Source organism: Podarcis gaigeae (genome assembly GCF_964106915.1).
Source record: "Podarcis gaigeae genome assembly, chromosome: 4".
Taxonomy (NCBI): Eukaryota; Metazoa; Chordata; class Lepidosauria; order Squamata; family Lacertidae; genus Podarcis; species Podarcis gaigeae.
This window is the reverse complement of record NC_139677.1, coordinates 8,055,238-8,077,046: the sequence shown is the minus strand read 5'-3', so window position 1 is coordinate 8,077,046 and position 21,809 is coordinate 8,055,238. Positions and strand designations below refer to the sequence as shown.

At 42.3% G+C, this 21,809-nt stretch overlaps 1 protein-coding gene across 5 annotated transcripts in view; it reads left to right on the top strand.

Moving 5' to 3' along the window:
* Nucleotides 1–21,809, top strand: part of KLHL1 (kelch like family member 1) — a 135,141-nt gene that overhangs the window by 100,810 nt on the left and 12,522 nt on the right. For 4 of the 5 annotated variants that reach the window (XM_083737807.1, XM_083737805.1, XM_083737808.1 and 1 more), the window contains exon 8: nt 7,059–7,221. In XM_083737807.1, coding sequence (XP_083593933.1) covers nt 7,059–7,221 — 163 coding nt within the window. The remainder of the gene's footprint in view (nt 1–7,058; nt 7,222–21,809) is intronic. The other variant, XM_083737809.1, reaches the window with a different exon arrangement.

Sequence of the window (21,809 nt, the reverse complement as noted above, 5' to 3'; positions counted from 1 at the left end):
GGAATTTCTTCATTCTTCCATCCTTGTGCTATCAAGACTCTTGCTGCATACATAAATAAATTCTTTGTTTTTCTTGGCAAGACTTGCCCTACAATCCCTAACAAAAATGCTTCTGGGTTTTTTTTACAAATGTCATTTTAAACATTTTTTTCAATTCATTGTATATCATTTCCCACCACATATGATAAAAAGTCCCTTCTTTTTCTTTACATTTCCAACATATATTTGACCCGGTTTTATACATTTTTGCAATCTGTACTGGTGTAATATACCATCTATACATCATTTTCTGATAATTTTCTTTCAAGGGAGAACAATCTGTAAATTTCAAATTTACTTTCCACAGTTTTTCCCAATCCTCAAATTGTATGTTATGTCCTATGTCCTGTGCCCATTTGATCATAACCAATTTGACCTCCTCATCTTTTGTTTCCCATTCTAGCAAAATACTATATGCTTTCTTCAGCAGCTTCCCTTCTTCTTCTATAACTTCTTTTTGAAATCTAGAAGTTGTATAACTATACCCTGATTCTAACTTATTTTCCTATTGGTAGTACAGAATTCTGTTTTTAAATAAAATACTTGTTATACAGAGAAAGAGAGTGGGGGGGATATGCTACAAATAAAAAATAGCTGAAGAGTGAGGGCTTTGGAATATGTATGCGTGCCACTATAGTAGAGAGAAACTCTAGATTCAGGTAGGTAGCCTTGTTGGTCTGACACAGTCAAAATATATATAAAAAATAAAAAATTGTACCTGAAGAAGTGTGCATGCAGCATGCACACGAAAGCTCATACCAAGAACAAACTTAGTTGGTCTCTAAGGTGCTACTGGACAATTTGTTTCATTTTTATATATATTTAGAGAGAAACTATGTTAATGGAACAACACCTGCACCCCTCAAAGAGCCCCCATTTAGCCTCATTGAAGTTCTGTGGGTACAGATGCACATAAATGTAAATCAGGTACATAAAATCTACACAGATCCATCAGCAGGGCTGGTCCTACCATGAGGCAGAGTGAGGCATCTGGAAAGTGCTAGAAGGAGTGCCATGTGGTTTGCCCTGCAGCCCCTAAGCTAGCTTACTGCCCTAGCATGGCAATAACACCAATGAGGTGAGCTGAAGCAAGCTCCCACCCCACCTGGGATGGGCCCAGATCTGTGGGCAGGGGGAAATGTCAGTGGTCTATCTTGTTTCAGGTGCCTAAAGTTTTTGGGCCAGCCCTGCCCATCAGTATTCTCAGTGAACACAAGCTAGGACTGCATTTCTTTTTATCTGTTTTATTCATTTTAGTAATAATTTTTATATTGTGGTTTTTATTCTGTGCATGCTACCTTGTATGGACCTTGCCTGGGAAAGTGGTATATACATACTTTAGAATCATACGAACTAAAAAGTGCATCCTTCCCTAACAAGTCAAATTAGCAACCCACTGGAGAACAACCACCACCCTCCCAACAGAACACTGACCACCAACTACCAACGAAAAAGTGTTACACAAAAAGGGACTCCACATGGACCCCTCCTGATGGACGCAATACCACACTGGACTTGTACATTGACTGCTTCCGCCACAGAATCCAAACAGATGTGACCAGAAAACACCATCGCTTACAACAAAATCTAAACCATGCTGAAAGGAGAGCCATAGATAATCTCAGAAACAACCCAGACATTATAATTAAAGAAGCGGACAAAGGTGGAGCTGTCGTCATCATGAACAAAACTGACTACATTCAGGAGGCTCACAGACAACTTTCCAATACCGCCTTTTACATAAAATTGGACTCAGTCCCCACACAAGAATACAAAAAAGAACTGAACAAGATTGTTAAGGAGCTACCCCCACACATCCAAGAACAGATCCTCACTAACACACCAACAGAACCTCGACCAGGAACTTTCTATCTTCTACCTAAAATACACAAACCAGGAAATCCAGGACGCCCCATCATTTCAGGTATTGGCACTATTACAGTGGGTGTCTCCAGTTATATGGACTCTGTTCTGAAACCATATGCCATCAGTGCTCCCAGCTATGTACGTGACACCACAGATTTTCTGAGGAAAATACAATCTTTAAATAATCTTCCCAACAATACTATACTAGCTACTATGGATGTGGAATCTCTGTATACCAACATCCCACAAAACGATGGTTTACAAGCTATAAGGAACACCATTTCAGATAAAACCACAGCGGACTTTGCCACCAAACTCTGCCAATTTGTCCTTACCCACAACAACTTCAAATTCGGTGATGACCTGTTCCTTCAGATCAGCGGCACAGCAATGGGCACCCGCATGGCCCCACAGTATGCCAACATCTTCATGGCAGATTTAGAACAACGTTTCCTAAACTCCTACCCACTCAAACCTCTCTTGTACCTGCGATACATTGACGATATTTTTATCATCTGGACACATGGTCAACAGACCCTGAACACCTTCCACCAGAAATTCAATGATTTTCACCCCACAATCAACCTAACTATGAATCAATCTATGCAAGAAATACATTTTTTGGACACTACTATAAAAATACAGGATGGGCACATAGACACCACCTTATACCGTAAACCAACTGACCGACAAACATATCTACATGCCTCTAGCTACCATCCCAAACATACCAAACAGTCCATTGTATATAGCCAGGCACTACGTTACAGCCGCATCTGTTCCAATTCTACAGACAGAGACTCTCACCTAAGAGATCTAAAGCAAACCTTTTTAGAACTAAAATACCCAACAGATGAAGTTAGACAACAGATCAACAGAGCTAGACTGATACCCAGAGAGAACTTGCTGCAAGACAGACCCAAAAAAGAAAATAACAGAACATCTCTAGTCATCACATACAGCTCCCAAGTTAAAACAGTACAACGTATCATCAGAGATCTACAACCTCTCCTGGACAATGACAGTTCTCTTTCTCAAGCTCTGGGAGGAAGACCTTTCATTGCCTACAGACAGCCACCCAGTCTTAAACAACTCCTAACCCACAATAATACTACAACCAGACCTAACACGGACACTGGCACCAGAGCCTGCAATAAACCCAGATGCCAACTTTGCTGCCACATACACCCGGACAACACCATTACTGGCCCCAACAACATCACACATACCATCTCGGGACTATTTAATTGCTCATCGTCTAACATTGTGTATGCCATCAAATGCCAACAGTGTCCTTCAGCTCTCTATATTGGACAAACAGGCCAGACCTTACGCCAAAGAATAAACGGACATAAATCGGACATCAGGAATCACAAGACAGAGAAACCAGTAGGAGAACACTTCAATCTCCCAGGACATTCTATACAAGATCTCAAAGTAGCTGTTTTACTACAAAGGAATTTCAGAAATAGACTGGAAAGAGAAGCTGCTGAATTACAACTTATCACCAAACTTAAAATCATGGAGAAACCTGGCCTGAACAAAGACCTTGGATTCTTATCTCATTATACACGACAAAGCCATTTTTCACCTTTTCACCCCTTGCTTCTCCCTGTAAGACCTATTGCAGTCGTTAAGAGTCGTCAACAGGCTCATCACAGCTATCTGCCAACCACCCATTCCCACCACCCTTCTGAGTAATACCCCTCCCCACCTTCTCACTATATAGAAGGGTCTGGAAACTTCTGTTTCAGTGTATCTGAAGAAGTGTGCATGCACACGAAAGCTCATACCAAGAACTGACTTAGTTGGTCTTTAAGGTGCTACTGGAAGGAATTTTTGTTGTTGTTTTGACTATGGCAGACCAACACGGCTACCTATCTGTAACAAGTCAAATTAGATCCAATAAGTGCACGAACTCTGGAATTGGCATAGTTAATTTCAACCAAGGCTCTTTTTTTCAGCTGGAATGTGCCAGGATGGCATTCTGGCACCTCTCAGGTGGGCCCCAGAAGTGCAGGGAGAGTATCTAATCAGCTTTATCAAAGCCCCACTGTGCCTTCGGCTCAGGAGGAGACCCTCCCTGGATGTCGCTAGGGGATATCCTCTACAGACTCCAGAGAGGGTCTCCTCCTGAGCCAGAGGCGCAGCGGAGCTTTGGTGAGGCTCTTTAGCCTCCCAGCTAACAGCTGGTGCACGGGAAAGCTTCACCTTAGCTGAGCAAGCCCCCGTGCTGCCCCTCTTTGGGCTCTGGGGTCAGTCTTCTGAGGGAAGTGGTGTTCCAGCAGCTTTTTCTCTGGAGAAAAAAAAAGCACTGGTTTCAAGAATAAGAACAATAATAGTTCTCGATAGTTTGCGTCAATGGAAAGGAGAGCTGGAGAAAAAAAGTATTTGCAAAAAGGCCCCTGCCACCCTAGCCACAAGGTGTAAGAAGTGGCAGTAACGCCTTCATAGATTCTCCCCCTCCTGTCCCAAACCTCCACAAAATTGCTCTGTTAGAATATAAAGTAATGAATGACTTCCTGACAAGAACAATGGAATAATATGCCTGGGGAGATTTAATGGAAAAAGATGTACCATGGATGGTTTCGATATGAGTTGGGGGTTGAGTCCATTCTCTATCTGTGTACTATGTTGACCACTGCCTCCAGACAGCTGTGAGAAGAATATTAAGAGAACAACAATCATTTTGCCATCCAAGAGAACAAAATTCAGATTAGCATAGCATTGTCAAGAGAATTTTCATGTGCGCTCCAGAAAAATGTGAAACCCTACAATTGTAATTAAAATAGTTCAGATATATTGTTTCAGCAATGGCATCTGCTCTCTGAGTCAGTGGAATACTTTAAAGCCCATTTGGTGAAGTAAAAAAAAGGCATAGAAATAGGAGTTCAATACACATATTGGACAATAACCTTATGACTTTTTAAATTGATATGCAAAACCATAATAAAAGGTTGAATCTTAGATACAGCCATTTCTTATTTTACATTTGATGAAAGGCTAGAGCAAGTACTAAACCTCAGTGAATTACGCAGGAAAATATCTATGCAGCATGAATGTCTCCATGCAGAGTGCATGCTATGCCATGAATTATTATGCAGCTTTCCTTCACAGAGCAAAGCTCTGCAACAGAACTCAGGTGATCTCAGTTTCTCAACTACTAGTCCATGTGCTTTGATCATGAACAATTTTATGATCTTTGCAGGGAGAAGTATATTGCTACATTAATATGGTGTCCAACTCAGTGTGCAGCTGTATACCATGTAGAATATTCAGCAAACAACTTCTAATAATTTGAATAAACCTCTAATAAAAAATATCTTCCAACAGGTCCCAGGTACAAATTAGCTGCCAAAAGGTATGGGTATGACTAAGTGTGGAATCATCACATCAGGTAGAAGTTGTGAAGGCAGCTAGCAGTGTTTAATCCCAAGGGACTGTCCCACATTCAGGTGCACCTACTAGAAAAAAATACAGTTTATATAGAATTTTGCACTTTTGGCCTTAGAACAGAGGTGCTACCATGTGGTAATAGGAACAACAGTCTGACATTTCACTACAGACTTCTTAAAAATAAATTGAGTTCTAGCTATTAAAAGAAATGAACCGAAAAGTTCATTTGAAAAGAGGACTTTTAGCCTTAGCTATCTTTGAAACAGTTTGTCTTTCTCAAGCTACTGTTCTGCCTCAGAAAATCCATCTTCCGCTATCTCAAGGAGAGAGGTTTGAGAAACACTTAAAATCACCAATGCTATTAACATTACAAAACCTGGAATTGTTTAAGATGGGTCAAGAGTTCTGAAGTCTGCAAATGAGCAATATATCTTGGGTATACTGTTTTTCTGCAAACCCAAGAACCAATGCCCATGGCAGCCCTCTTATGAGCTGTGTGGAAGCATGAGAAGCTGTCACGGGGCTTGCAGATCGACTTTCACTGTGGCAAAAAGACAAACTGTGAGAATGTGGTTGCTATGCATGCAGCTGCTGCAATTTGAATAATTATGTTGGCCTTGGGGGGGGGGGCACATCAAAGGTTCCTAGCTATGAAAGCTGAAGGAAACACCGTTCTACGAGAGTAAGAAATCTCTGATGCTGTGGAAAGAGAACTGGGGAAGACCCTCTCCTTCATGCCTTGATTGGGTGTGCCCAGAAGTCCCCTGCTGGAAACAGAATGCATGCCTGGATAGACTCGGGTCTGATCCAGTAAGACAAATCATAGATTCTCACTAGAGATGGCATGAGACTTTGCGGTGGCTTGGCATTTTAACTCTCTTCTGCTTAAGAAGTCTGGCTGCATTTCAAGGTGGGCTAGACCCCTTCTGAGTCAGGTATCTCGCCTTCCCGTACTCCTGTTGTGGTGTGTGCATCCACCCCTTCCTGCAACTTCCCTGCCCCTTTCTTTCTCAGTCGAAAGGAAAAAAAAGGGGGGGGAAGCAGTCCTATGAGGGCAGGAAGAAGAGAGAGGATAAGTCTTCTCTCTCGAGCCAATTAGGGTTCTTTGAGAGTGTCAACAAGGCAGGGAGAAAGTGGATAGAGAAAAGTTTTTCCACTCTCTCTAACACTACTCCTCATGAACATCCAAGGAATCTGAATGTTGGAAGACTCAGGACAGATAAAATAAGATACTTTTTTCACACTTGGGGGGGGGGGGGAGTGGTCGCCACCAACATGGATGCCTTTAAAAGAGAATTATACAATTAGTGGAGGATAAGGTTAGCAGCAGCTACTAGCCATGATGGCTATGTCTTCCTCCACTGTTGGAGTCAATATGCCTCTGAATAACAGTTTCTGGGGGATCTGAAACCAGGTAGGCTGTTGTGGGTTTTTTTGTCCTGCTTGCCAGTTTCCCACCTAGTTCTTACATCAAATGGACCCCATGCAACTTCCGCAGGAGTGCTGCCACTGCCATGCAAATATTGGTGGCTACCTAGGCACCATTCCAGTGGAACTGTCAGTTCACACAGTCCCTTCAGGCAAGGATTGTCCAGCCAGCATTCCTCTGGGAGCCCCACATGCTGTTACGTAGGGGTTTACTGCCATATGAGAAGCAGTTTGACCTATTTGATTGGTCCATGCATGTTGGCCTTTACAGAGCTGGCCTTTCATTTGTTGGATATATTGTTATCTTCTTCCTCTGACTATCTTTCTAGGAGTTACTGTTCTCGAAGGGCCAATTTATGCAGTTGGAGGCCATGATGGTTGGAGCTATCTGAACACAGTCGAGAGGTGGGACCCCCAAAGTCAGCAGTGGACTTTTGTAGCCAGCATGTCTATTGCCAGAAGCACAGTCGGTGTGGCAGCATTAAATGGCAAGTGAGTAGTGGGGGATAATGGTTTAAAGTGGTACAGTTATCAATAACTGACACATATTTGGGCAGAAACGTTCCAATGCCCCTCACATTGACTAGATGTCACAATTACCTCTTCAAATTCCAAACTCAAGGTGCTCTTCTGCTACTTGCAAGCATGACTAAAATGGCTTATGCCAAGAACAGAGATTTCAGAAATGGAGCCTGTGCATAATTAGAATAGTGTTTACAGACCAGGCAGTGCAAGGGGAAATCTCACAATTAAGTTTGCAGTTTGAAGAAATTGCATATTTCCTAAATGGTGTCTGAAATACAATCTTGCATTTTAAAATGTGATCTTTATTCATTCTTCCCATCTCTCAAGCCCAAGTAGCAGTTATGGGAGTAGATGGCAACACTGTGTTGCTGTGTCTATGCCTTTTGCTCCCAGTAGTTTTGCAGTCTTACATTTTCCTTCAGCTTTTATTTATAATCTTTTTCTTTCATTTATGTTATTGTCACATTATCTTAATAAATTGCTGATACCTAGAGCAAAACAGGTAGGTAGCCGTGTTGGTCTGTTGTAGTCAAAACAAATAAAAATATTCCTTCCAGTAGCACCTTAGAGACCAACTAAGTTTGTTATTGGCGTGAGCTTTCGTGTGGATGCACACTTCTTCAGATACACTGAAACAGAAGTCACCAGACAGAAGTCACTATATATAAGGGTCTGGTGAATTCTGTTTCAGTGTATCTGAAGAAGTGTGCATCCACACAAAAGCTCACACCAATAACAAACTTAGCTGGTCTCTAAGGTGCTACTGCAACGAATTTTTTTTATCTAGAACAAAACACTCTGTCATCAAAGAAGGCAGATGTGACACATCGTCATTTGCATAAACTAGTTCTGGAATTGGTCTGGCAGTGGTAGCTCCCAGTGGTGCACATAAACAGAAGATGCAAACACAAGACCACCTGCATAATTAGGGTTGTGGGAGGCTGACTGCAACAGACAAGTGAGGCACTAATGGAGCTATCGGCTTAACACCCAGTATTACCATTTTCCAACATTCACTTCTTTCAGATCGTCCAGGTAAATATGCTTTGGACTACAGTCATGCAATCCAATTCTATGTGTGTTTCCTCAGAAATAAGGCTTGGTTTGTCCATTAGGGCTTTCTCCCCAGTAAGTGTGATAGGAGTGAATCCTTAGGCTGTAGCCTTTGAACTGCAGAAGTCGCTTTTCCCCACAGTGCACTTTTGTACATAGCAGTTTGCATTTGTACACACTTTAACACAACACATCTAAAGCACCAGCTACGATCCATGTTTTGTGAATAGGCACCTGCCTTTCAAATTAGTGCACAGAAGTGCTAACTCATCTCCTCAATTACTTTTTCCACAGACCTCTTTTTTTAATAATGCAGTCTTTTAAAAGAGGGGCTGGAAACCAGTATATACTGATAGACTAAGGATGTTTGTAGAGGTAGCTAAGTGTCTGTATTGCTTCCTATTTTATCTTTCTCATTCATAGAAAAGTTAAATTGTGAGGGGAAGTGGCACATCCCTGCAGCATCAGTAGGTCTGCCCCAAGAGGAGGTGACCTGAAAAAGCACTCCCTTGTGTACACGTGTGTAGCAAGTGCATGAGAATTGCATTCTTGCACAACACGGATTATAGCCCTACCAACAGAATGTCTTTCACAGCAACAAATAGTGTGAGACAGGTGCAACACGGAGCTGACATCATGTGTACAGCACTCCCCTAAGGTACTTGCATCCAGCACCGAATGTACATTATCACGCAGTGTGAACATGCCCTTAGTCAGAATGTTCCTTTAATCAGACCATTCCCAAAAGTACCGTATATTGGTTTCATTTCTCTTCTGAACACTTATTTCAGGTTCAGAGTAATTGAGTCTGGTCTTAGTGAGTTGTGGCTCTAGTATGATACAACACCTGTCATTGGGCTTTAATTGATAACTGTATGCAATACAGACACTTGCATACAGGAAATTTTACTGTATTTTTTGTGTAAAATTAATGTTATAGGAAAGCAGGGAGTTATAGCTTCTCATAGTTGGTGGACTGCTCTTTAACTTGGGAAATCACAGGACCTATTTCTGTTTGATCTTCGGAAAGTCAGTTGGCTAACATTTGTAAAAATTGATCACCTGAGACACACTACAACACCATTCAAGTGCTTAAACTGCTCCACAAGCCAACTGCTGCATGGACTTTAATATCACAAACCAGACCATTATACTAGAGGTGTGGGAATATTATTCCAGCATTGGAAACTAATATTCTATGGCAGATACTTTCGGACTTCAGTACTAAACTCTTTGACACTTTGATAAGGTCTCTTTATGGTGTTTCAAAAAATAGCTTGATAGAAAAAAAGATAAAATTCTCATGTAAGCGTGTGTTCATGGATGAGGTATGTGGGTGTTAGATTTGCCCCTACTGACTCAGCACTGGATAGCTCAGTTGGTTAGAGCGTAGTGCTGATAATGCCAAGGTTGCAGGTTCAATCCCTGTATGCATATTCCTTCATTGCAGGGGGTCGGACTGGATGATCCTCGGGGTCCTCTACAACTCAATGATTCTATGGCCACCCCTCAACCTTCATGTGTTGATGATAATTTGTTTTTAGAAGCCTATAGACATAAGCTTTAATTGTGCAGTCTGTAGCAGAGTGCAGATCTTGCAGTCAGAGCAAAGGCGATTGGGCTTCAGCTCTTGGGCACTGATACATGAAGCCTGGGAGCAAGACTAGTAGATAGGATTCTGATCCTCCTTGGTGTCATAGGCCTGGAGTCGGCTTCACCTGCTGAGCAGCAGCCTGACGGAGCAGAAGGTGAAGTGACTCCACCTGCTGCTGATCAGCCTTCTTGCTCCTGACGAGAACCAGCTGGCTCCAGCTTTCTTAAGCAGGCTTTCCAGCCTCAGTCAGTTGTTGGAAACAACATTTGTAATTCCTGACCAGACCTTGCTGCTTCTTGCTTCTCATGACCTTGGTCTCTCTACTTTCTTGACCCCATGGATCATCTGACTACGTGAACTGAGATATTCCTGACCTTAGGACTGGACTGAACCTTGCATATGGACTTTGCCTCCAGACAAGTACCTCCCTGAGACTTGACTGATTGGCTGGCTTCCCCCCCCCCCCACTGAGATCTGTTATAGCTGGGCAGCACATGACTATGAGACTTGTGTACATTTCTGCTCAGTTTGCGTATATCTGTTTAATATTGTGTGGATTCAGAAAGGAAAATAATTATAGTAAAGTAGTCACATTTAATCCAGGGACACGGGTGGCACTGTGGTCTAAACTACAGAGCCTAGGGCTTTTCAATCAGAAGTTCGGTGGTTAGGTACCGCTCTGGCGGGAAGGTAAACAGCATTTCTGTGCGCTGCTCTGGTTCACCAGAAGCGGCTTAATCATACTGGCCACATGACCTGGAAGCTGTTTGTGGACAAACGCCGGCTCCCTCGGCCAGCAAAGCAAGATGAGCGCCGCAACCACAGAGTCGTCCACAACTGGACCTAATGGTCAGGGTACCTTTACCTTTTAGTCACATTTAAACTATGTCCACTTAAAGTGAGATGACGGAACTATTACAGAAACAATTATATTTGTGTGCTCAGCTTGAAAGTAACAAGAAAAATAGTTAATGGCTCATGAAATCAGTCTTCTTTATAGTGTTCTGAACAAGTGAAATTAAAGAAAGTGCTAGGGTCCACCAGGATAAGTAAATAACTGTGTGCGCTGTCACCATGGGTCTGAGGAGGTCCTTCTTCACTTCTTCATTCAGCTTATAGTGGTTAGGAACAGGCAGGAGGACAAATGTGATTCATGAAAGGGGTTTAAGTATCTGGCAGAGCTGTAAAAAACAACAGACGTTGCAGCCTTGCTCCACCTGCAAGGAAGTATGTACAACTGAACTGAGTGCTTATTACATAGCATCAGACTGCCTGAGATTTTTAGTGTAGTTGATTCTCTGAATGATACCTCAAGGAGCTTAGCAGCAGATGCGATATCTCGGGACTGAAATATTAACATATACTAACATGGCTCTCTCAAATACCCATTCTTTTATACTGAAAACTGACTTTTCCTTTTCACATTCAAGGCTTCTCCCTCCAACGTATTAAACATGTTCTTCAACAGTTCTGTACTCAAACAAAACAACTAAACAAATGCACTTTTACCAAAATGATCTTAATACATAAAATAAAACCCTGCCTTATTGTACCTTAAAGGCAACAGATGTCACCCAGTGTTCTCTGAGAGCACTTTAACTTGCACAAGACGATTTCATGTTCCTTTCCATTCCCCTGCAGCCATCTCCCACCCCAACTTCTCCAAATCTGCTCTGAGATTTGGCATATCCTCTGGTGCAGACTGGACGCAGGTGGCGCTGTGGGTTAAAGCCTCAGCGCCTAGGACTTGCCGATCGAAAGGTCGGCGGTTCGAATCCCTGCGGCGGGGTGCGCTCCCGCTGCTCGGTCCCAGCGCCTGCCAACCTAGCAGTTCGAAAGCACCTCCGGGTGCAAGTAGATAAATAGGGACCGCTTACCAGCGGGAAGGTAAACAGCGTTTCCGTGTGCGGCTCTGGCTCGCCAGAGCAGCAATGTCACGCTGGCCACGTGACCCGGAAGTGTCTCCGGACAGCGCTGGCCCCTGGCCTCTTAAGTGAGATGGGCGCACAACCCCAGAGTCTGTCAAGACTGGCCCGTACGGGCAGGGGTACCTTTATCTTTACCTTTACCTGGTGCAGACTAAGGGGTCCTTCCATTCTGACAACATTTGATTCAAGCAAACACATTTATTGTGCCATACGCTACATTCTGTTAGTTTAAAGATGCCACAGGTCCCCTGTTGTTTGTATGTTTATATATGTCACAATAAACTAAGATTGATACTCCACAGAAACATAAACTCACTGAGTCGGCTTCAAACTATACTCTGCAAATCTTGATTTATCACTGTTAATATTTTGCTGGATGTGAGAGTCTTTACCCCTATTGCCAGTCTAAGCTGATAAAACAGTTTGTGTCTTCTTATCAGAAAGACAAAAAATATAATTAGATTATTGCTATAGGTAATATTTGATTCCCCCCTCCCCCATTGCTTTTTTTCCTTTTGAAGTGCTATATATATTCCATTGAATGGGAAATGTCACTAAATATCTGCAGGCTGCAGGGTTGTTTTTTCCTCTAGCCACACATATGAATGAAAAAAGCAAGCAAGATCCCAAGGGAGTTTTTGGAGACAGAGTAGAACTGTCTCCAAGCAGTTTTGGAGACAGGGCGGATAGTGCCATCACCTGTGTGATAACTGGTCTGCCAAACAAAGGAAGAAATATACAGTAACTTAAAGCTATTTTACTAAGCTTATGCTTGCTCCTGAGTAATAGCTTCTGGCAGATTCTGACACGTTGACTGCATTATGGAGATGCTTCTTTATAGTGATATCTGTCTGGAGATTGTACCCTTCAAAGCTTGCTACTCTAATAGTCTAACAGCCTTTTTCAACCTGTGGGTCCCCATATGTTGTTGAACTACAACACCCATCACCCCTAGCTATAGCAAGGCCAGAGCTCAGGGATGATGGGAGTTTTAGTCCAACAAGGTTGAGAACTGCTGGAACAGCATGGAAAGTTTCTACAGTTGCAGTGGCAGATACTTTCCATGTGGTTGTCACAAGTTACAGTTTCCATGTGAGCCTGCTTGGTCTGGGATGTACAGTAGCAACAGTCAGTGATATTTTTCTAGAAAAAGAGGTGCCAGAGCTCACCAGGAACACTTTCCTTGTTCTCTTACGGTGGCAATGGTGCCCACTTGAGAGGTGCCAGAACTGAGTTCTGGTGAGTTCTGGCTGGGGGGGAAAGCCCTGGCAGTAGTGATGCGTGTTGCTATATTGTTAGGAAGTTTTTAATGTTTGTTTCTGTTTTTAATCTGTTGGGAGATGCCCAGAGTGGCTGGAGAAACCCAGCCAGATGAGTGGGGAATAAATAAATTATTATTATTACTACTACTACTAAACAATGTCAGGCAAAAAAAATTGAGGTTCTTAGGATTAGGAGACTAAATTAGAGTTGCAGTGTATCATAGTACTTATCCAATACTTGTTAATGATAAATTTATTGCACACCTAAAAACAAAAGTAGCATTAGGCATATATAACTTTTGAATGCTAGTCCATATATTTTGAGTATATCTAAAAATAATACTTCAGATAGGACATTGTGTCCAGTCTCACATTGCCCATTCATCCATAAACTATAGTTGACTTTCTAATTGGCATTGCTCCACTGCATCAAGTGCTACTGAAATGTCTGAGAAGAGCTCAAATGGACAGTTCTGCTTTCACTGCACAACTTTGTTCTCCCTCCAAAAGAATATTTTTTAATATAAATTTATTGTCACATTTAACCAGTCAGCTAAAATGTAAATTTACTAAATGATCTTGTAAGTGCACCTCTGAAACCTCTGAGGAAGTCTTCATTGGTTATTTTTCTTTCTGTTTTGTGTATAGCTAAGCACAGTGAAAATCTACGGCTTTTATATCTACTGTCTTTAGAGGATATGGATATAAGTCCATAATTTTAGCAATATAAACAAATATCAGTTGTGGTTTAAGGTCAGATATTTTCTATAAATTCCATATGGTGAAAGTTTGCTAAGTACAATGTCAAGGCATAAAAGTAGGAAAATCTAAGTCCTGAAGGCCCCATTAGCTAAAGTGGTGCTTCAGGTTAAGAACAGTTTCAGGTTAAGTACGGACCTCTGGAACAAATTAAGTACTTAACCCGAGGTACCACTGTACAGTCATACCTCATGTTACGTCCGCTTCATGTTACGTTCTTTTAGGTTATGTCCCACAGCGACCCAGAAGTACTGGAAAGGGTTACTTCCAGGTTTCGCCTCTCACGCATGCGCAGAGGCACAAAATGCCGTCATGCACAGAAGCGGCAAATCACAAACCTCACGTGCGCAGACGCGCCGCTGCAGGTTACATTCCTTTCATGTTGCGAACGGGCCTCCGGAACGGATTCCGTTCACAACCAGAGGTATCACTGTATACAAATGATTATTCCTCTCTCTCTCTCTCTCTCTCTCTCTCTCTCTCTCTCTCTCACACACACACACACACACACACACACACACACACATTTTATTTAAAGTCATTGAAATTAGTTCCTTTCGATATAGATCAGTTGGTAGAGCATGTAATATCAGGGTTGTGGATTCAAGTCCCACGTTGGGCAAGTGGACTAGATGACTCTTGGTGTACCTTCCAACTCTACAAGTCTATTTCTATTATTCTATTTAAAATAGTCAAATCTGTTTACAAAGGTAATAACAGCAGCAGCCATCTTCTTTTCATGATTCCACGTTTTCCATGGTTCAGTAGGTGCCTTCTCTTCATTTTGCAAACAGCGTTCGTTTTGCCTCAACTCTGGATATAATGCAATTTACCCACAGCTACCGCTAGGGAGCAGGTTGCGAGTGCTCCTCTTCGAAGTTCTGCAACTATCTCTCCTGTTGGGCTCCATGTGATGCTCCTAGGCCGTTTACTTCAAGCTATCTTTATTTGTTTTGGAGAAGTATCCTGCGCTTCAGTTGCCTTGAGTAGAAGGCATGGGAAGCCCACAACCTGACATGAATGGCTCTGTCCCTGGTGGAAGCTTGGCAATTGGAAATATATTAGAATTCCAGAATATGCTAGTTTTTTAAAAATAATAATAATAATAATCTGATGTTATCTAAAACATCAACATTGAGGAGTTAGGAGTTCTGAAAGCACTGCACTTTCACATAGTATTTACTCACCTAATTTTTGCAGCAGAGAAATACTGCTTTGAGAGGGACCATAAAATCTGAAATGAAATTAAGGAGATACATTTTATTCTGATAGATTTAATTATTAGAAGCTCTGCTTATATCAAAGAGTTGCACATTATTCCTTTGCTAACTCTTCCTATTACGATGCTTTAAAAGTGATCTATGGCTTCTGAGCCTCTTGTAAGAACAGATCTTCCCCCATTCTATTTTTAAATAATTCTGTATGTGTGCATTTGGTAGAAAAATATCTTTAACTTCCTTTTATTGGAACTGAACTTCTAGACATAAACAGCCTGCTTGTGAGTGACTCTCAAACAGAACAGCCACCCTCTGAGTGAAGTGTCAAAAGTCACAATTGTGGTATACCACAGGAGCCCTTCACACATACACAATAGCTGTCCTTCACAACCCACAGAGAAAAACTTCTGCCTTTTATTGATTCTCCTCCTCCCAAAAGCAGGCTTTTAAGTACTTTATAGTTCCACAGGCTGATAGTGCTTATAACAAGTATAATGGGTTGCTCGTTATTGATTACAGGAAATAAAGCAAATAGACATTTCAGAGTTTTTTTGTTTTACAAAAATCTTTGAGACTCCAAACATACAATTGACACCCTTGGGTTCAGATCAGGAGATGAAACTCTCCACACAGTGTGTATGTGTGTGTGGGGGGGGGAATGGACAAGATCTGGAGCAGAATTTTCTTCCTGTCCATTCCCCCCCCCAAAAAAAAAGTAATACAAATTTGCAGAATTCTACCCAGCAAATTTTCCAAATTAAACAGGGAAGGGGAAAGAGTTGTGATAAGACTAATTAAACATCTTAGTGGGATTCTGCACATACCTTTTTTGATACTGCTACTTAGAAGCAAAACTTCTAAGCCCTTCCGGATCCTGCCTCTTGATTTAATGGACCCCAATAGTCAGTGACATGGGCCTCCCCTCTGTTAAATGCTGGGAGAAACTGCACTAACAAAGAAAATATATATATGAAGAGCCAATGTGGAATAGTGACTAGAGTGTTGGACTAGCACCTGGGACACCAGAGTTCAAATCCCTAGACAGCTGTGAAGGAGTACTGAAACAGGAGCCTTTCTTTTAACCATTGTTATGTAAATAGCTATAAACTACACAAAAGTAGCAAGCAATTGTTATGATGACAGGATAATGGTAAAACACTGTGGCCCATCCTACAGGAATTTAAACTACAGGAAGCTTTGCTTTGAAAGTCAGTTACAGAATCGATTCCTCCACTTTGTAACCCATGGCAGATGAATTAACCTCTGGTGAGGTTCAGCACACGATTCTATTTGAGTGGCTGCTTTATGAAAGGGGATTTGCTGCTGCTGCTGCTGCTGCTGCTGCTCTTTGGAAGAAAGAGCAAAAAATGCTTTTAAATCTGCAGGAACTGGAACAGGCAGGTGTTCCTGCCCTGAACTGACCAGGTTGTCTTTTCATCCCTATGAGCACTTCCCTTCTTTATCATTCTGAATAATACACCTTTAGGAAGTCACCTTCTTGAACTGGCCTTCATCCTTCCCCTCTGTTTTGCAGGTTAATTGCTGCACTGGTGATATATCTTTTTACAGTGATATGTCATTTTGTTTCCGTCACTACCTTTCAAGTTTCCTTACATTTGTACTTCTTCTGCTGCCTACCACACTTCCTTAAAAGTTTGAAATGCATTTTCTTCCTCTACTTTTTCCACACTCTTTGCCTACAACTGCTTTATTTTCAGGTGGGGGGTGAAAATGAAACTACTCTTCCCCAAAATGAAACTACTCTCTTCCAAACACTTTCTATTAACTTAGTGACCATCCACTTCAAGAAAGATGTAGGTTTTAAAAAAAATCAAATATACATAGTTGCTGTTCATTCTGATTCCACTTTCTCTGTCTCCCTGTCTCTCCCTTCCCTTTGTAAAGAGCCTGTGTTTCATCTGCATAGCCATTCCATTTCTTGACCAGAATAGTATGATGGACAAAGCCATCCTAATAGTGGGTCTTGGGTTGCAGCCAAGGCCCTGCTGGTCAGTCTAATAATAATTATTTTTATTTTTATTTTTATTTATACCCCGCCCTCCCCAGCCAAGGCCGGGCTCAGAGCGGCTTACAAGCAATAATAAAAACAAGTGGAATGATTGCAATTTAAAAACAAAATTAAAATACAACAGTGTAGAAAGTGGTTCGCATCCCCTTTTTCACCTGGGGGTCCATGGCTGGATCAGCTCCACCCACATCCCTGAAAAGCCCTCTTTTGGCTACCACTGGCAAAACACTGTTGGCAGTAATTTCCCACCCACCTGGAGGACACAGTGGGGTTACAGCAAAAGCCCTCCCTAACTATCAAAGCTCAGCTGAGGGATGCCTTCACCTAATCCTGTTCCCCCCTCAGTTTATCAGAGAGTTAGGGTTGGAGCTAAAGAGGCTATAAATGGCTAAAACATACAGACTCCAACACACAAATACTAGTAGTCCCTTGCACAGAGGTAGCAAAATCAACCTATACACACATCCCACAAGAAGCAAATGAATGAAAAGCACATTTTAGGACCGTTAACCATTCTTAAAGGTAAAGGGATCCCTGACAGTTAAGTCCAGTTGCGAACGACTCTGGGGTTACAGCGCTCATCTCGCTTTATAGGCCAAGGGAGCCAGCATTTGTCCACGCCGCAGACAGTTTTTCTGGGTCATGTGGCCAGCATGGCTAAGCCTCTTCTGGCTCAATGGAACACCAACACCAGAGCAGCGCATGGAAATGCTGTTTACCTTCCCGCCAGAGCAGTACCTATTAATCTACTTGCACTTTTTGGGGTGCTTTCAAACTTCTAGGTTGGCAGGAGCTGGGACCAAGCAACAGGAGCTCACCCCGTCACGGGGATTTGAACCACCAACCTTTTGATCGGCAAGCCCAAGGCTCAGTGGTTTAGACCACAGTGCCACCCGCGTCCATTCTTATTTACTTGTAATCTAGACATTATATAATGCAAGAAGTGCAAGCGCGACAAATTTACACAACTTTACACCACGTCATACAAGCCCATCTCTCTCACAAAGCAAAGTGTAAGGCCTGAACTATGCATGCCCCAAGTTGAAGTGCTAGGATTCTGACGGGTAGAGTAGACTGTCTGAACCATTAAAAACTGCAGGTTGTGGGTGCTACTTTTAAATATATATCTTAACAACAAAAACACCATTGCAAGCAAACAATTAGTGCACCAGAGGGGAAAGCCCAGTCCAGGCTGCTTGGTAGAATACAAGATTATTATTTTCCTTGCAGAGTATTTTCAAGACGGAGCATTTTAAATGTAGCATCCTGTAATGGGAAAAGGGGGCTGCTCGTGCGTAAGCATTTAAAGCATCCAAGCTTTACCATCAGTTCCTAAACTTTCCCAGTCCGAGGAGCCATGGGTGCGTGGCTACCTTAATCGCCGGCAGAATCCGTCAGTGGGCGTTTCCGGAATTTACTCCAACATAAGAGTTCCTTGATGGAAACTCTTCTTCTGGATTCTCTGCGTGACAGTTTCCTCCGCGGAGTCGGCGTCCCCAGCGGAGGTCCTGAGCCCTCCCCGCTATTCTCACTGGAAACATCTTGGAGCCCTTCCTCTGATTGAGTTTCTGCAGGAACTCTCCCTCTCTCCCTACTGGTTCCTTCCTCCGCATCCGAGGCTCTCCTAGCCTCCTTGAGCCCTTCCACCACCTGACTCTCCAATGGCAGTTCCCTGACACATCCCCATCAACTTTACTTGCAGTCTAAAGTGGTTTAGAGAGTGATCCTATGCAGGAGGAGCCGGCATAAAGCTAGTTGCTATATATTTTTTTTTTATAGAATATTTATTAAGATTTTCAATAATAATACAATAAAAAATAAAAAGAAAAAATACAAAAAATACAAAAATAAAAATAATTAAAAACATACAGAATTTCCTTTACTTATTTTCCTTTAACTTATTTCCCGGACCTCCTCATACCTCCCTTTTTTGTATTCCAATTCAGATTGTTAGTTCAGCAAATCCTTACCATTAAATTTTTACCTATTTCTAAACCTTTTTTTCATATTCTCTTAAGCATTACAGCTGGAAGCCACTTAATTTCAATCCAACATCATTCTAACATTCCTTAATTTTACAATATTTCTGTAAATAGTCTTTAAATTTCTTCCAATCTTCTTCCGCCGACTCTTCTTTATTGCAAGTTGCTATAAATTAAGCCAGCATAAAGTTACTAAATTTCCAAACCCTGTCAGGTGCAGCTGCTCTGCCTAAGCCTAGAAAGAGGGAAATTGACCCTTTAAAATAGTGCTTTATGAGGGGTTGCCGGGTCACATGTCTGAGTTGAGCAGACTTAGGATCTAGGCCCCAGCCCCAGCCCTTTCTGGTCTCATCCACATCACAACCTCATAACCTCATAGGGGACTTCAACCTGCCTTGGCTCAGCCAGCAGAGCCCTAGCTGAGCTGGGATGGGCAAATTACACTACTGTACATCAGCTGCATCCTCAGTTGCTCATCCTGGTGGATCTTGCCATAGGATTCCCCACTACATTTATATTCATATAAATACAATGCCCGGTTCAGTGCAAATCAATGCAATGCATCAGTGAACAGCAGTCAAGTGCCACCACTTTTGCTTTTCTGTCAGACATGAAATTCAGATAGGTTTGAGCTACATCACTGGCCTCATTAACGAAAGCGATTGTAGGCTATTAATAATTGGCCCAAGGAAATAAGCTATTAGTTGAATTTAAAAATATACACTATTCGGTAGTTGCTTTGTGGTGATTGTGGGTTTTCAAAGAGTTATACTTCTCTGCCTTTAGTACACCACTTGATAAAACGTATGGTGACATTTTCTTTTAACTGAATCGAGACTCATTCATAATTCAGTGTGTGAGCCTGATCTTTAACACCTTTTCTTATCAATGCACTTTCCTGGAGTGCAGCTCCTGAAGAGCCCTGCGTGCAATCACTATGTTCTGCACGTTATCTCTGCTTTCTGAATGAGTATATTCTGAGCAGAATTAAATCTTATTAGGTATTGTACATAAACCTCCCAGGAGACTCAATATCGCTGGAAACATGAATGACTCCCCCCCCCCCCATGCTATTCTGTTTTGGTGAACAAAAGCGAAAATTCCTCCTATCAATGAGTGGGAGTCTTTGCATGTATTAACATGTAAACCATATTTGGTTTCATACTGTACCCACTTTCCTGAGAGTAAGCCTCTGAGTTCAGTGGACTTCTACGTAAGATCATGCGTAAGATCATGCTGTGACACTTCCTTCATACTCTCATGGGGTTTTAGTTACATGGAGATCTATTAAAACTGAATCAACCCAATGAATCAGCTTGATTGCAATTGAGTAATCAGCTATAGGAGCAGCCCAATGCACAAGAAGCTGGCATAAAGCAAGTCAGTGTAAATTAGGTTGGCATAAAATTATACCAGACTCGCTCAGTAGAGCATGAGACACTTAGGGTCATGGGTTCGAGCTCCACATTGGACAAAAACATTCCTCCATTGCAGGGGGTTGGACTAGATGACCCTTGTGGTCCCTTCCAACCATACAATGTTATGATTCTGTGAAACCTCATTCAGCAGCAGGGCTGCTGCTGTAGCTGCTCTTCCTAAGAGCCAGTGTGGTGTAGTGGTTAAGAGCGGTAGTCTTGTAATCTGGGGAACCGGGTTCGCTTCTCCGCTCCTCCACATGCAGCTGCTGGGTAACCTTGGGCCGGTCACACTTCTCTGAAGTCTCTCAGCCTAACTCACCCCACAGAGTGTTTGTTGTGAGGGAGGAAGGGAAAGGAGAATGTTAGCTGCTTTGAGACACCTTCGGGTAGTGATAAAGCGGGATATCAAATCCAAACTCTTCTTCTTCTTCTTTCTAAGCCTTGCAAAGGGAAAACAATAGGTTAAAACAGTACCCTATGCAGGTCATAGGATTTGACCTAGCTGAGCTGGCTAAGGATGCAGCCTAAGTACCCCCCCCCCCCCGTTCAAATCCCTGCAACAGGATGAGCTCCCATCGCTCAGTCCCTGCTCCTACCAACCTAGCAGTTCGAAAGCATGTCAAAGTGCAAGTAGATAAATAGGTACCACTCCAGTGGGATAGTAAACAGTGTTTCCGTGCGCTGCTCTGGTTTGCCAGAAGTGGCTTAGTCATGCTGGCCACATGACCCAGAAGTTGTACACAGGCTCCCTTGGCCAGTAAAGTGAGATGAGCCCCACAACCCCAGAGTCGTTCGCGACTGGACCTAACTGTCAGGGGTCCCTTTACCTTTTACACCAGTGTTTGCTCTGCCAACTTTGCCTGAGCTGGAGTTGGGGTCTTAATGCTGACTGAGCCCAACTGACCTGGGAATCCACTGGCTGATTGTGAGATCCACAGCATCCTAAGTCGCTCATCCTAATGGAACTTGCCATAAGATTGTCCTCTAAGCATTCTTTTCAACACACAAGTATAAGTCCTAAAGTACACTATTGATCTGACTCTTATCTCAGAAAGTATGGAAGGAAAAAATGAGAATCATTAGTTGGAAATTATTTCATAAGGCCATGGAGTATTCGGAACACTATGTTTTCAGAGATTCCAGATAGAAAACAGCATGATCAATGTCTCCTGAATGAACAAAGTGGATGAGTGTTATATCTAACATGATTGATCTGTCAAAGAATAATATTACTGAAACGCCACTATCCAGTGCAAAACAATTGCATGAGTTAGTTAATGATCTCGAGATGGGAAGAAATATATTTGTTTACA